The sequence below is a fragment of the Miscanthus floridulus genome, chromosome 3, assembly GCF_019320115.1.
Source record: "Miscanthus floridulus cultivar M001 chromosome 3, ASM1932011v1, whole genome shotgun sequence".
Classification (NCBI taxonomy): domain Eukaryota; kingdom Viridiplantae; phylum Streptophyta; class Magnoliopsida; order Poales; family Poaceae; genus Miscanthus; species Miscanthus floridulus.
This window is the reverse complement of record NC_089582.1, coordinates 136897072-136910766: the sequence shown is the minus strand read 5'-3', so window position 1 is coordinate 136910766 and position 13695 is coordinate 136897072. Positions and strand designations below refer to the sequence as shown.

General features: G+C 45.2%; 2 protein-coding genes, 1 long non-coding RNA gene and 2 pseudogenes across 3 annotated transcripts; 2 read left to right on the top strand and 3 right to left on the bottom strand.

Moving 5' to 3' along the window:
• Nucleotides 1-25: 25 nt before the first annotated feature.
• Nucleotides 26-2643, bottom strand: LOC136542559 (uncharacterized). The gene is made up of 3 exons (XR_010780726.1): nt 2580-2643; nt 529-583; nt 26-240 (listed from the first exon to the last, which is right to left on the bottom strand). It is a non-coding gene; the product is annotated as an uncharacterized lncRNA (long non-coding RNA).
• Nucleotides 2644-3351: 708 nt separating this feature from the next.
• Nucleotides 3352-6086, bottom strand: LOC136542551 (protein ALP1-like; annotated as a pseudogene).
• LOC136544516 (ribosome-inactivating protein-like) lies at nt 5641-7019 on the top strand (annotated as a pseudogene).
• Nucleotides 7020-7173: 154 nt separating this feature from the next.
• LOC136544514 (fruit bromelain-like) lies at nt 7174-8435 on the top strand. The gene is made up of 3 exons (XM_066536652.1): nt 7174-7280; nt 7388-7749; nt 7850-8435. The coding sequence occupies exons 1-3, from the start codon at nt 7174-7176 to the stop codon at nt 8410-8412; spliced, it is 1032 nt and encodes a 343-aa protein (XP_066392749.1). The 3' UTR covers nt 8413-8435.
• Nucleotides 8436-8606: 171 nt separating this feature from the next.
• On the bottom strand, nt 8607-12988 carry LOC136547113 (uncharacterized). The gene is made up of 7 exons (XM_066539084.1): nt 12701-12988; nt 12557-12612; nt 12068-12245; nt 11821-11922; nt 11163-11270; nt 9109-9163; nt 8607-8821 (listed from the first exon to the last, which is right to left on the bottom strand). The coding sequence occupies exons 4-7, from the start codon at nt 11868-11870 to the stop codon at nt 8750-8752; spliced, it is 285 nt and encodes a 94-aa protein (XP_066395181.1). The 5' UTR covers nt 11871-11922; nt 12068-12245; nt 12557-12612; nt 12701-12988; the 3' UTR covers nt 8607-8749.
• Between the last annotated feature and the right edge of the window lie 707 nt (nt 12989-13695).

Here is a 13695-nt window from a genome sequence, read left to right as displayed (position 1 = left end):
TGTTGTAGTACGAAGGAGAACCTCGTTGTCTGGTCTAAAATACTCTCGACACCTCAATAGTTTCAACGGCAGGAGTTCATCAGAGATGTAAAAATGGAACCATGTTTGCAGAACTGCACTACATTCGACGGCAGCACACCAACCCCCTGCTCCAGCGAGAACCAAATTCTACCACGTATTCCTAGGCGATAACTCTTTCTCCGCTGGCAGCTGCAGCACTTCGCGGATACCTTCACATACCTGCGTGTGGAATTACCAATGGCTAAGCAGTAGGGCACAGTAACATCCGGATTTAAGCAGATAACGGCATATGCAAGAACACCTATCATTTACTCCATTCCAAATTATAAGATGTTTTGACCTTTCTAGATTTATATCTTTTGTTATGCACTTAGATATACACTATGTTAAATACATAGTAAAAGCAGTGTATCTAAAAAGATCCAAAATGTCTTATAATTTGGAACCGAGGGGGTATGATCTACGACATAATGGAACACCTAGACAATTATAATACATTGTACATACCAATTTGATTTGTGCTTTTATGCTTGCGATGAGATGTGTGTATTCATCTATTTGCCTGCAAAGTGCAAGATTTCCAAGGTTAAAATCTGGACAAATGTTGCTTCAGGGACATCTAAACATGTATATAACATGATTAGAGTATTTAACCATGAAACTTTCTAAAATGAAACATCAACCTATCGATAAATTTTAGTCATGGGAACCCAAAAATGCAGAAGGAAAGTGTTCGACCATAAATGAAACAAACACAGGATCACAGGATCAGGCAAAGAGATAAAACAATAATGCTAGCGGTCAAGCTTAAACAGTGAAGCTTCTCTCTAAGAAGCCTGATGTGTTTCAAGAGTATAATGTGATGACTTCTGGAATCAGACTCCAGGGTACACAAATATGAACGATCACTTCAGAAGATCTGCTTAGATTCAGTGGCTAATTTGCTATTGAAATTCAATAGAAAGATGTCTCTTCCATCGCGTAACAAGATACATTAGCACTAACAAGACCATCAAATCTGTGATTATATCCTTTGAGCAAACTGATGTCCAACAAAACCTCTCCAGTCAATGCTTAGACTATACTATGACGGATGAGTTGTCTAAACTAGAGGGTCTAGAGATCAATAGAACAATCCCAGACCAGGCTAAAAGAGCATAGGCTACATACCTATTCAACTGTGGGGCATTTCACTGTAGCATAGTGTATTAGTGGTTTTGATATGACTATACTTTTATCCTGATAAATGCAGCACTGACCATTCCCCCAGAGCATGTGACACTATTGATCTCCAAATACCAATAATGACCATACAAACAAGCAACTGAATGCTTTTGTTATTTAGAAAAGCGGAGTAGCTTTTACCAATAATGTTGCCATACCAATCTCTACCTAACATTAAAAGGAGTAATTTTCTCCCTCCTTTTTCTTTGTCCATCATTCATCTCCTCCCACATGTGGAAAAAACCAGTTGGAAGAAAAAAATGAATGGAAGAAAACTAGGAAATCCTGTCCGCCTAAATAATAAAACGAAGAAACTAAGAAACATGAAGAAGAAAAACTGTCCGTCTCTCAATTGCAATTTTTTCCATCCTGATCTCCATGTGTTCCCACCTACTCCAATTGTGTTCTCACGGATCACGTCTATCTAACAAAAAAAGCAGCTTCAACTTCAAAGCCAGAACAGAAATCAGATCAGATCACAAATCTTCCATAAATCTTGGCTCATCCCGTCCGTGACTCCTCCCATCCTCGACGCAGACTGCCATATTCCCTCCCCTCACGCGATCCCAGCAGATCAGCCATGGACTGAGATCAGGCGGCAGCTTTCTTCAGTTCAATAGCTTCTGCCCGTGAACATGCTTCCAAGATTAATGGGAAATGGGAGGAGACCTGCATATGTCCCCCACACCCCTAACAGCTAGCGTGGTTCATCCGTTGGGTGAGTGTGCTTCCAAGTCTATGCAAGCCTCTGTTCTTCACCCAAACTACTTACTGGACACACTTTTACAAAAATGGCATAGAAAGATATATAACGGACACACTTTTACAAAAAATCATATTTATCCCTCATAAGGTGACAATGTATCCATATGGATTCGCTTATAGCAACGCATGGGCATATTTGTCAAAGGCACAAGTAACATGCCATAACCAGCCCTATGATATGCTGCACATTCTACGGATGATGTCTGATGAAGACAAGCTCCAACAAAACTAAATATGTACATTTATTAGATGCTCCCAAGTCCCATATCATAATTTTTTACCAGGATTTAGAGCTAATATAGCAATATCTGCATCCACATTTTTTTTCTTTTATTTGCATTTGCTTTTTTTTTTCCTTTGGAGCTAAAATCGGCATTTCCTACTAGAAAAACTCACAAGTTATTATCTTTTTTGGGTGTCAAGCACCGTATTGACCAGCAAGCACAAAATACCAGAATCTTTCCCAGACCTCAATAATCAATATTATTTTTGAAAAGTCACTTTAACAGAACAGAATGCTGCATCGAAAAAATATATCATACTCAAAAATTCGATCAGAATTGACTTACCTAGTCAACCTTGCCTCTCTTACAGACATGAACTGTAAAGCTTCTTCCAAGTAAATTCCACATGAAAACCTAGACCAATATCCACAAAAATATGCCTTGTGTCCGGTCTACAGAAATCATCACACAACAAGGAAACATTTAGATCTCAGCAGTTCATGAAATCTGATTATAGGCATATATAGAAAGACTTTATCACCCATGTTTCAAGAGAAGCGACATTGTTAGTTCCTTATTAAGTTTCCTCAACTATTCCAACTTTACGAACCTAAATAATAGCTTGTTAAAGAAAATAAGGTAAGACTGAAGTTAAAAGTAAAAACTAGCTTGAGAGCAGAATTCATCATCATATATAGCATAACACCTATTCTATCATAGCTTGAAATAGCAAACCCCTATTCTGTTTGTCATAGCTTGGAATCATCTTTGGCAGTATCCCACAGGTCTCTTTTTATGTATGATGATGGGTCATGAAAACTTTGATTTACATAGGCACAGCTGTCCGTCTCTATTTGGTATTTGCTCTATTTACATAGGCATGTGTAGGAATATTTATTCACATTTATGTGTAGTGGAAATAACGCAGCAACTTATCTTCTTACAAGCAACATGTACATATTAGCTCTCCTTAGTTTATAATCATCAGATTAGTAGTGAATAAACTTTTACTTTTTGCTTGCCTTAGTCTGTCTTTTTGCAATGTCATATCAGGCTATTTTCTGAATGTATGTTCTATCTCAGACTCACACTATGTATTTGTTTAATTTTCAGGTTTGCAGTACTGATAATTTTTGTACATTGGTCCATGGGTGGAGTAGTGCTGGTGAAACCCTTGGCTAAGGTGGACAATCTTACTACTCAGAGCATCTCCAGCAGTAGCCCCAAAAACAGGGTCCCTACTTTTATTTGGGTGCTTCCCCTACTTTTGGGGTCCCTGTTTTCTGGGCTGAACTCCAGCAGTAGCCCCTAAAATAATTAACTTGCGCCATGTCGCGCCCACAAATGCTCCACGAGATCGTTTCGGAGTTTCTCATGTCCTTCTTTATCTTCAATCTCCTTGTGTATCCTGAGAAACTCGGACATCACATTTGGATTGCGGCGTTGGTATTCCTCCTTCCTCAACTCCTCACCCCCATCCTGATCATAGTCATATCCCCCAACATCATCGTCATCTCTCTCATTCTCAATTATCATATTATGCAAGATCACACATGCTGTCAAAATGTACCATAGCATCTTCTTGCCCCAAAATCTTGCTGGACCCCTGATCATGGCAAAGCGTGACTGTAGAACACCAAATGCTCTCTCGACATCCTTCCTAGCCGCTTCTTGAGCTTGTGTGAAGTGAGACTTCTTGTTATCCTGTGGATTTCTGTAGCTCTTCACAAATGTAGCCCAAGAAGGATAGATCCCATCTGCCAAATAATAACCCATGGTGTACTTATTGCCATTCACAGTGTACTCAATTGGAGGTGAAGTTCCTGAAGTTAGTCGCTGAAAAAGGGGAGACCTTCGAAGTACATTGATATCATTAAGTGATCCTGGTAAACCAAAAAATGAATGCCAAATCCACAAATCCTCCGATGCAACCGCTTCAAGGATCATAGTTGGACCATCCACATGTCCTGTGTACACACCTTTCCATGCAGTTGGGCAATTCTTCCACCTCCAATGCATACAGTCAATGCATCCAAGCATACCTGGCCAACCCCTTTTGTTGTTCATCTCTAGCAACCTTGCAGTATCCTCAACAGTGGGTGGCCTCAAGTATTGCTCACCAAAAACATCAACCACTGCTCGAACAAAGTGCTTGAACACCTCAATCATAGTACTCTCAGCAAGTCTCACAACCTCATCCATGGAATCTGCAGGAACATCATAAGCTAGCATCCTAAAAGCTCCAACCACTTTCTGAAGGGCAATTGCTCCAAGCAACCCCACTGCATTTGGCCTTTGCCTGAAATAGTCATCATGTGCCTCAACTCCTTGAACGATTCTCAAAAACAATGGTTTAGACATTCTGAATCTTCTCCGAAAGAATCTGTCATTGTAAATTGGAGGATCTGCAAAATAATCTGCAACAATGCGCGAGTTACCAGCATGAATGTCTCTTGGCACCACTTGACGACCAGGCATTGAACCACGGCGACGCTTCTTATTATGACTCCTTTTCTTAGTCTCAGCAAGCAATAGCATCAGCGCAACCAAATCATCATCGTCCGATTCTTCTTCCTCCCACCATTGCTCAAAAAAAATCATCTTCATCATCGGTGAACACCATCTGCAGTATCATTGTCACATATTAATTTACAATTTCAGCAAAACATAGTCATCAGACAAGAATCAATGCTCAAGAAGCCACACACACACGTATCCTTGATTGACATGCATACTACTAGCAAGGCAAAAGTACCTCCCAGATGTATATCTCGGCCACACACACTTCAGAGAACCAATCAATCGATGAAATCGAATCACATGATACAATATTCGTTAAATCCAAACACAGGACAAGCCACAGGCCAATAACTCTGACGACGATGGTGCCGTGGAGCAGGCCAAACATAGGACAGATTAAATCAGAGGCAGCGAGGCATACCTGCACCGCACAAATAGATGACTGACGACGGTGCCGTGGAGCAGATAGCGGAGGTGTTCAGATCAGCTCGCGTCGCGTCCACGACGAGTGGGCGCGGACTGGGACAGGAATCGCAGTCGCTAGGGAGTCCACGCCGGCGGGAAATCGCGGGGCCAGGCGAGTCCGCGCCGCCGGGAAGTCGCGGGGGTCGGGCAAGTCCGCGCCACCAGGGAGTCGCGAAGGCCGGGTGAGTCCGCGCCGCCGGGGAGTCGCGGGGCCCGGGTGAGTCCCTGCCGCCGGGGAGCCGTGGAGGCCGGGCGAGTCTGCGTCGCCGGGGAGTTGCGGAGGATTGCGGCAAGCGACGAACCCTAGCGGCGCGCCATGGGGAAAAGTGAGTCGCGCGCGAGCGGGAGACTGGGGAACGACGCGCGCGGGGGAAAACGAACAGAAACTGCCGTTTTGGGGCTGTGTCGAGACCCAACAGCGATGCCGGTCTGGAGGCTGGAATTCGTTGGGCCAACAAATTTCGGGTCCATAGTTGGGGGCCTGCTGGAGTTGGATTTTTAATCTGAGACCCTATATTTAGCTATGGGGGCTTAAGTAGGGGCCCTGCTGGAGTTGCTCTCATAGTATGCATTTGTATGTCATGGTCACTTTAGAATTTTCAGTTTTGAAGAAGCAATGATTTGGTTCATATATCAGACTCTGTACGGTGTAGGCTACTAGCAGTAGCACTAGAACCTGACTTTTGTGAATTATGACTTGTGATGATGTTTTAAATAATGGTCTTGTGTTTGTGGATGTATATATGTATATTTGTGGCGGTCAGATTCGAATTTGAATTTGAATTTTTTTTTTGCTGGAAAATCTACTGTAGGGGCGGTTCTTAATTGAACCGTCCTTATAAATACACACAGCAGGGGCGGCTGGTGATACAGCCGCCCTTACAGAAGTCCACTACAGGGGCGGCTGATATTACCAGCCACCCCTACAGAGGGCATTGTAGGGGCGGCTGAAAACACCAGCCGCCCCTACAGAGGGCGCTGCAGGGGCGGTCAGGAAACCGTCCTTATAGAGACACCTCTCTGTAGAAACACCCTTGGGAAGGATGGCTGGCGCAGCCGTCCTTACCGAGGCTTTAGAGCCGCCCCTACAGTAACATCCTGTAGTAGTGCGGAGAAGAAGGTCCCCGATCTCTGATTCCACATCGAGCTCAAAACCAAAACCAGCTCCATCACGCTCGCCATACGCATGGACAACCTCTACCTCGTCGGCTTCAGGCCCCGGCCGTTGTGTGGTGGGAGTTCGGCAAGAACGGCGACACCCACCTCCTCGACGACAACCCGAGGTGGCTCGGCTTTGGAGGCCGGTACCAGGACCTCATCGGCAATAAGGGTCTGGAGATCATCACCTTGGGCCGTGCCGAAATGACCAGAGCCGTCAACGACCTGGCGAAGAAGACGACGATGACATTAGAGGAGGAGGAGGAGGAGCTGCTGATGCTGCAGGATGCTGATCTGGCAGCGGTGGTTGACCCGCAAGCTGACACGAAGAGCAAACTGGCGAAGCTGGTGGTCATGGTGTGCGAGGGGATCCGGTTCATCAGTGTGTCCCGCACGGTAGAAGCGGGGTTCAACAACCAGCCAGGGGTGACCTTAAGCCAGATGCAGGGGAAGCAGGTGCAGAAATGGGACAGGATCTCGAAAGCTGCCTTCGACTGGGCTAAAAACCAGAACGCTGTGATCCCCGACATGCAGAAGCTTGGCATCAACAATAACAACGATGCTGCGAGGATCGTTGCGCTCGTTAAGTATCAACCTACTGCTACTACTAGTGCTACATATGAGAACAGCGAGGTCTGACGATCGACACATCATGACTTGCCGTGTTGTACACTTGTACTCCTATATATATGCATACCGTGGGTGCTACTACTATGTTTCTATACAAATAAATACACCTAGCGTACGTGGTGTTCCTTGTAGGCCTCTAATAAGAAATATCTAAATAAAATCCAGCATGCTCCCCATGATGTGGTGGTTTAAATTTGAGATACAATTTGTATGTGTCGTGCTTAAATTTGATAAATTTATTGTGGTTGAAATCTATGCATTTGAAATTGAATTGTAAGGTGAAATGATGAAAATGCAGGGTCAATATGTTGAAATTAGAGAGGACAAAAAAGAATATGGGCCGAGATTTAGGGTGTGTTAAAAGGCCTAAAAAAACATAGGAACCACGCTTGGCGCGCCACGCACAACCGGACCTACGCGACCGCCGCGGAGCACCAGCGCCGGTTCGAGGTGTACCGCCGGAACGTGGAGTACAACGAGGCCACGAACCGGCGCGGCGGGCTCTCGTACCAGCTCGGTGAGAACCAGTTCACCGACCTCACGAGCGACGAGTTCCTGGCCGCGTACACCATGCCGCCCGGGCAGGTGCTCGCGGCCCGCGACGAGGCCGTGACGCGGCCGCTCGACGCCGCCACGCGTCGCAACAACAGCTACTCGGACGACGCCTTCGGCCAGGTTCCCTACAGCGTCGACTGGAGGGCCTGGGGTGCTGTGACTCCCATCAAGCACCAAATGACCTGTGGTACGTACGTCAGCAAAAGATGACGCCTTGTCCACGTGCCATGAACATGATAAATATGCATTTGTACCCAGCATCCTCGTGACATGTCCTTGCACTGCAGGCTCTTGCTGGGCGTTCGCCGCGGTGGCGTCGATCGAGAGCCTGTACAAGCTGCGGACGGGCCGTCTCGTCTCCCTGTCAGAGCAGGAGCTCGTGGACTGCGCCTCCCCGCTCAACTACGGATGCGGCAGCGGCGATCCCGCGACGACCATGTGGTGGGTCGCCCGCAACGGCGGCCTCGCCACCGCGTGGGAGTACCCCTACGAGAGCAAGCAGGGGCAGTGCAGGCGCGGCAGGATCCGCGGCGGCGCGGCTGTTCCGCCCAACAGCGAGGCCGCGCTGGAGCGCGCCGTGGCGCAGCAGCCGGTCGTCGTGTCCATCAACGCCGTCACCTTCCAGCACTACAAGGGCGGGGTGCTGTCGGGCCCCTGCGACGCCGGAATCAACCACGCCGTCACAGTGGTCGGGTACGGCGCCGACGCCGGCGACCACAAGTACTGGATCGTCAAGAACTCGTGGGGCGACGCGTGGGGCGAGAATGGGTACGTGCGCATGGAGAGGCGCGTCGGGGTCAGGGAAGGCTTGTGCGGAATCACCAGCAGGCCGTCCTACCCGGTGATGTGAGCTCAACTTGGCTTGGATAAGAGGCTCAAATAAACTGCAAATCGGCGAGCGAGATGCTTCACTTTCGCCGGTGTGCACTGCACTTCAGCAGGAAACCCTCGAGGCCATGTGCCAACGCAATGAAAACTTAGAAATCAGTATGAGTTGTACGTGGTGTCGTCAAAGAGATTGTTGTAGTACGAAGGAGAACCTCGTTGTCTGGTCTAAAATACTCTCGACACCTCAATAGTTTCAACGGCAGGAGTTCATCAGAGATGTAAAAATGGAACCATGTTTGCAGAACTGCACTACATTCGACGGCAGCACACCAACCCCCTGCTCCAGCGAGAACCAAATTCTACCACGTATTCCTAGGCGATAACTCTTTCTCCGCTGGCAGCTGCAGCACTTCGCGGATACCTTCACATACCTGCGTGTGGAATTACCAATGGCTAAGCAGTAGGGCACAGTAACATCCGGATTTAAGCAGATAACGGCATATGCAAGAACACCTATCATTTACTCCATTCCAAATTATAAGATGTTTTGACCTTTCTAGATTTATATCTTTTGTTATGCACTTAGATATACACTATGTTAAATACATAGTAAAAGCAGTGTATCTAAAAAGACCAAAATGTCTTATAATTTGGAACCGAGGGGGTATGATCTACGACATAATGGAACACCTAGACAATTATAATACATTGTACATACCAATTTGATTTGTGCTTTTATGCTTGCGATGAGATGTGTGTATTCATCTATTTGCCTGCAAAGTGCAAGATTTCCAAGGTTAAAATCTGGACAAATGTTGCTTCAGGGACATCTAAACATGTATATAACATGATTAGAGTATTTAACCATGAAACTTTCTAAAATGAAACATCAACCTATCGATAAATTTTAGTCATGGGAACCCAAAAATGCAGAAGGAAAGTGTTCGAACCATAAATGAAACAAACACAGGATCACAGGATCAGGCAAAGAGATAAAACAATAATGCTAGCGGTCAAGCTTAAACAGTGAAGCTTCTCTCTAAGAAGCCTGATGTGTTTCAAGAGTATAATGTGATGACTTCTGGAATCAGACTCCAGGGTACACAAATATGAACGATCACTTCAGAAGATCTGCTTAGATTCAGTGGCTAATTTGCTATTGAAATTCAATAGAAAGATGTCTCTTCCATCGCGTAACAAGATACATTAGCACTAACAAGACCATCAAATCTGTGATTATATCCTTTGAGCAAACTGATGTCCAACAAAACCTCTCCAGTCAATGCTTAGACTATACTATGACGGATGAGTTGTCTAAACTAGAGGGTCTAGAGATCAATAGAACAATCCCAGACCAGGCTAAAAGAGCATAGGCTACTATACCTATTCAACTATGGGGCATTTCACTGTAGCATAGTGTATTAGTGGTTTTGATATGACTATACTTTTATCCTGATAAATGCAGCACTGACCATTCCCCCAGAGCATGTGACACTATTGATCTCCAAATACCAATAATGACCATACAAACAAGCAACTGAATGCTTTTGTTATTTAGAAAAGCGGAGTAGCTTTTACCAATAATGTTGCCATACCAATCTCTACCTAACATTAAAAGGAGTAATTTTCTCCCTCCTTTTTCTTTGTCCATCATTCATCTCCTCCCACATGTGGAAAAAACCAGTTGGAAGAAAAAAATGAATGGAAGAAAACTAGGAAATCCTGTCCGCCTAAATAATAAAACGAAGAAACTAAGAAACATGAAGAAGAAAAACTGTCCGTCTCTCAATTGCAATTTTTTCCATCCTGATCTCCATGTGTTCCCACCTACTCCAATTGTGTTCTCACGGATCACATCTATCTAACAAAAAAAGCAGCTTCAACTTCAAAGCCAGAACAGAAATCAGATCAAATCACAAATCTTCCATAAATCTTGGCTCATCCCGTCCGTGACTCCTCCCATCCTCGACGCAGACTGCCATATTCCCTCCCCTCATGCGATCCCAGCAGATCACCATGGACTAGATCAGGCGGCAGCTTTCTTCAGTTCAATAGCTTCTGCCCGTGAACATGCTTCCAAGATTAATGGGAAATGGGAGGAGGACCTGCATATGTCCCCCACACCCCCTAACAGCTAGCGTGGTTCATCCGTTGGGTGAGTGTGCTTCCAAGTCTATGCAAGCCTCTGTTCTTCACCCAAACTACTTACTGGACACACTTTTACAAAAATGGCATAGAAAGATATATAACGGACACACTTTTACAAAAAATCACATTTACCCTCATAAGGTGACAATGTATCCATATGGATTCGCTTATAGCAACGCATGGGCATATTTGTCAAAGGCACAAGTAACATGCCATAACCAGCCCTATGATATGCTGCACATTCTACGGATGATGTCTGATGAAGACAAGCTCCAACAAAACTAAATATGTACATTTATTAGATGCTCCCAAGTCCCAGATCATAATTTTTTACCAGGATTTAGAGCTAATATAGCAATATCTGCATCCACATTTTTTTTCTTTTATTTGCATCTGCTTTTTTTTTTCCTTTGGAGCTAAAATCGGCATTTCCTACTAGAAAAACTCACAAGTTATTATCTTTTTTTGGGTGTCAAGCACCGTATTGACCAAGCAAGCACAAAATACCAGAATCTTTCCCAGACCTCAATAATCAATATTATTTTTGAAAAGTCACTTTAACAGAACAGAATGCTGCATCGAAAAAATATATCATACTCAAAAATTCGATCAGAATTGACTTACCTAGTCAACCTTGCCTCTCTTACAGACATGAACTGTAAAGCTTCTTGCCAAGTAAATTCCACATGAAAACCTAGACCAATATCCACAAAAATATGCCTTGTGTCCGGTCTACAGAAATCATCACACAACAAGGAACATTTAGATCTCAGCAGTTCATGAAATCTGATTATAGGCATATATAGAAAGACTTTATCACCCATGTTTCAAGAGAAGCGACTTTGTTAGTTCCTTATTAAGTTTCCTCAACTATTCCAACTTTACGAACCTAAATAATAGCTTGTTAAAGAAAATAAGGTAAGACTGAAGTTAAAAGTAAAAACTAGCTTGAGAGCATATCAAGATGAGAAAGTTCCAAGTTTGCTTCCTGTATTATAACCTACAAATCAATGACCACAATTGCAAAACTAATCTGCTCGTTATACAGTCTCTTTTCCATATGTGTAAACAGCCAAACACCTATTTTTAGACCAGGGCAATCACCGTAAACACTATTTCTAATTTTCAGTCAGAAATAAAAGTAAGTCATATTTCAGACCTTTTGCATGTTTAGGGTATACCAGATATTTCAACTGAAAAACTCAATCTATTTGATTGGGTAATGTAAACACTGTAAGCATTCTCTTGGTTGGTTGAGAATTGGTGAAGGGGCAAGGCTTACACTTCTGCTTGCATGTACACCTCGGAGCCAAGATTGACCATGGACCACATGCTGGTAATACCATTCCTCTCCAAATTTTCAATGTTCCTCTTCAAATCCAAGCTGATCAGCATCCAGAAAAGCGCCATCATCAGAACAAGTTGCAATAGACAAAGCTAATATACTACAAATAGGACCTGCAAATGTCCTACCACCAGAACCATGGAAAATTGAAATCAATGGACAGAAAAAGTTCAGTGGGACTTACAAGATCTTCTGCTGCTCGAACACCTTGTCACGCTGTGCGATGGCGTTGGCAAGGTCGGGTTTCAACCGCTAGTCCACGAACTCCTCGAACTTTCTCACTTTCTCCTGCCGTGCCCACGCCTCTGCTGCAGCCATGGCCTGGCTAGTAGTAGTGGGACCAAGATTTTAACAGGGTAGGCCTGTTCGGTATAATTCAATACACAATATCACAACAAAATATTAATCCTATTCAGTATCATGATTGCAATCTATTATATTACATCCTACTGCTAAAGCAAAAGAATAGAATGAATAATGTGGGGCAATTTGATGTTTCATGGTGCATTTCCTAGAAGAAGATACACAGAACTTACTAGTAGGACATTTGATGATAACCGCGAACCCAACTGGTCTATCAGTCAATGGGATTTTACATTGCCAAATACAAATAGGCAAGTAGTACAAGTTACCAAGCACCGAACAAGCGAGGAAATAACTGAAAAGTACTAACCCTTTGTTCCCACGATGGATGCTCTCGACGACCTCCTTGACTCCCCGCATCACGGGCTGCAAAATCGCCCAGAATCGAATCACAACCAGAAGGGAAGAAACCGGTTTAAACCAAAAATAGTGCGAGAAAGGAATTGTAATAAACCTCAGCGCACTAGCTTGAGGGTTCGCTGGCAGAGCTTTTGGCCGATGAAGAGCTTCGTGATGGGCGCCAGCACCACCAGGTTGGTCTTCCATGCGGGGCGTCGACTCGTCCTAGAGAACGCACCGTACACATGTACACCTGATAATTTTTACGAAAAGTTGCAAGTTGGTAAGCATCGATCAATCAAATAGCCAAATACGTAGTAGCTTTTAAGTTAGAGGGTGCACGGTTTCGCACAATAGGCAGGGAAGAGAAGGGGTGAGAATACCTAGTGAGAGCTCATCGCCGACGAAGAGCCCGACGAAGGCCTCGGCACCTAGCGTAGCGGCGGCGCCGCGGTGGGGAGAGAGAGAGAGGGCACGCGGGGTGAAGAACGGATGCGGCAGACAGGCCTAGCAGGTTCGGCCCAGGCGGCGAAGCGACCCCGCACGGGCCTACTTATCGTGACAACTGACAAGGGGTTGAGAGAGAGATAATTGGAATTTTGCCATTATGAAACATGGGTTTCGCTCTTTTGCCATCCCGCAAAAGGGATTCGCTCGTTTGCCACTATGAAACTGGACACACCCGCTAGAATGCCCTTTCTGTATTTTATTGCCAATTTTTTTATTTTTTATTTTCGCGACCTCTTTTATTTCCTGTTTTGACCCTCTCTTCGTTTCACTCGTATCCAACCCATTCAATCCCCCATTCGATGTGACGGCTGAGGTTGCCTGTTGACCTAGGGTTGATCGGTAGATAGATCTAATCTGGACCGTTGACGCCGAGATGGAGGGCTGGGATTCACCGGCGGCGTTTGGGGTCGTCGGGGCGGCTCTCCAGGCGGCGGCGGCGGCCATGGATGCCAGCGGCATCTCGCCGTAGAGCGGTGGCGCTTGCGCTACAGGACGCGGCGGGCCAAGGCGATGGCATAGGGGCGTCGATCTCGGCCTCGCGAACTCAAGACGGGAGCTCTCGGCGGGTTTGGCTGGGCGACGATGGGCTCGGCACGGCGG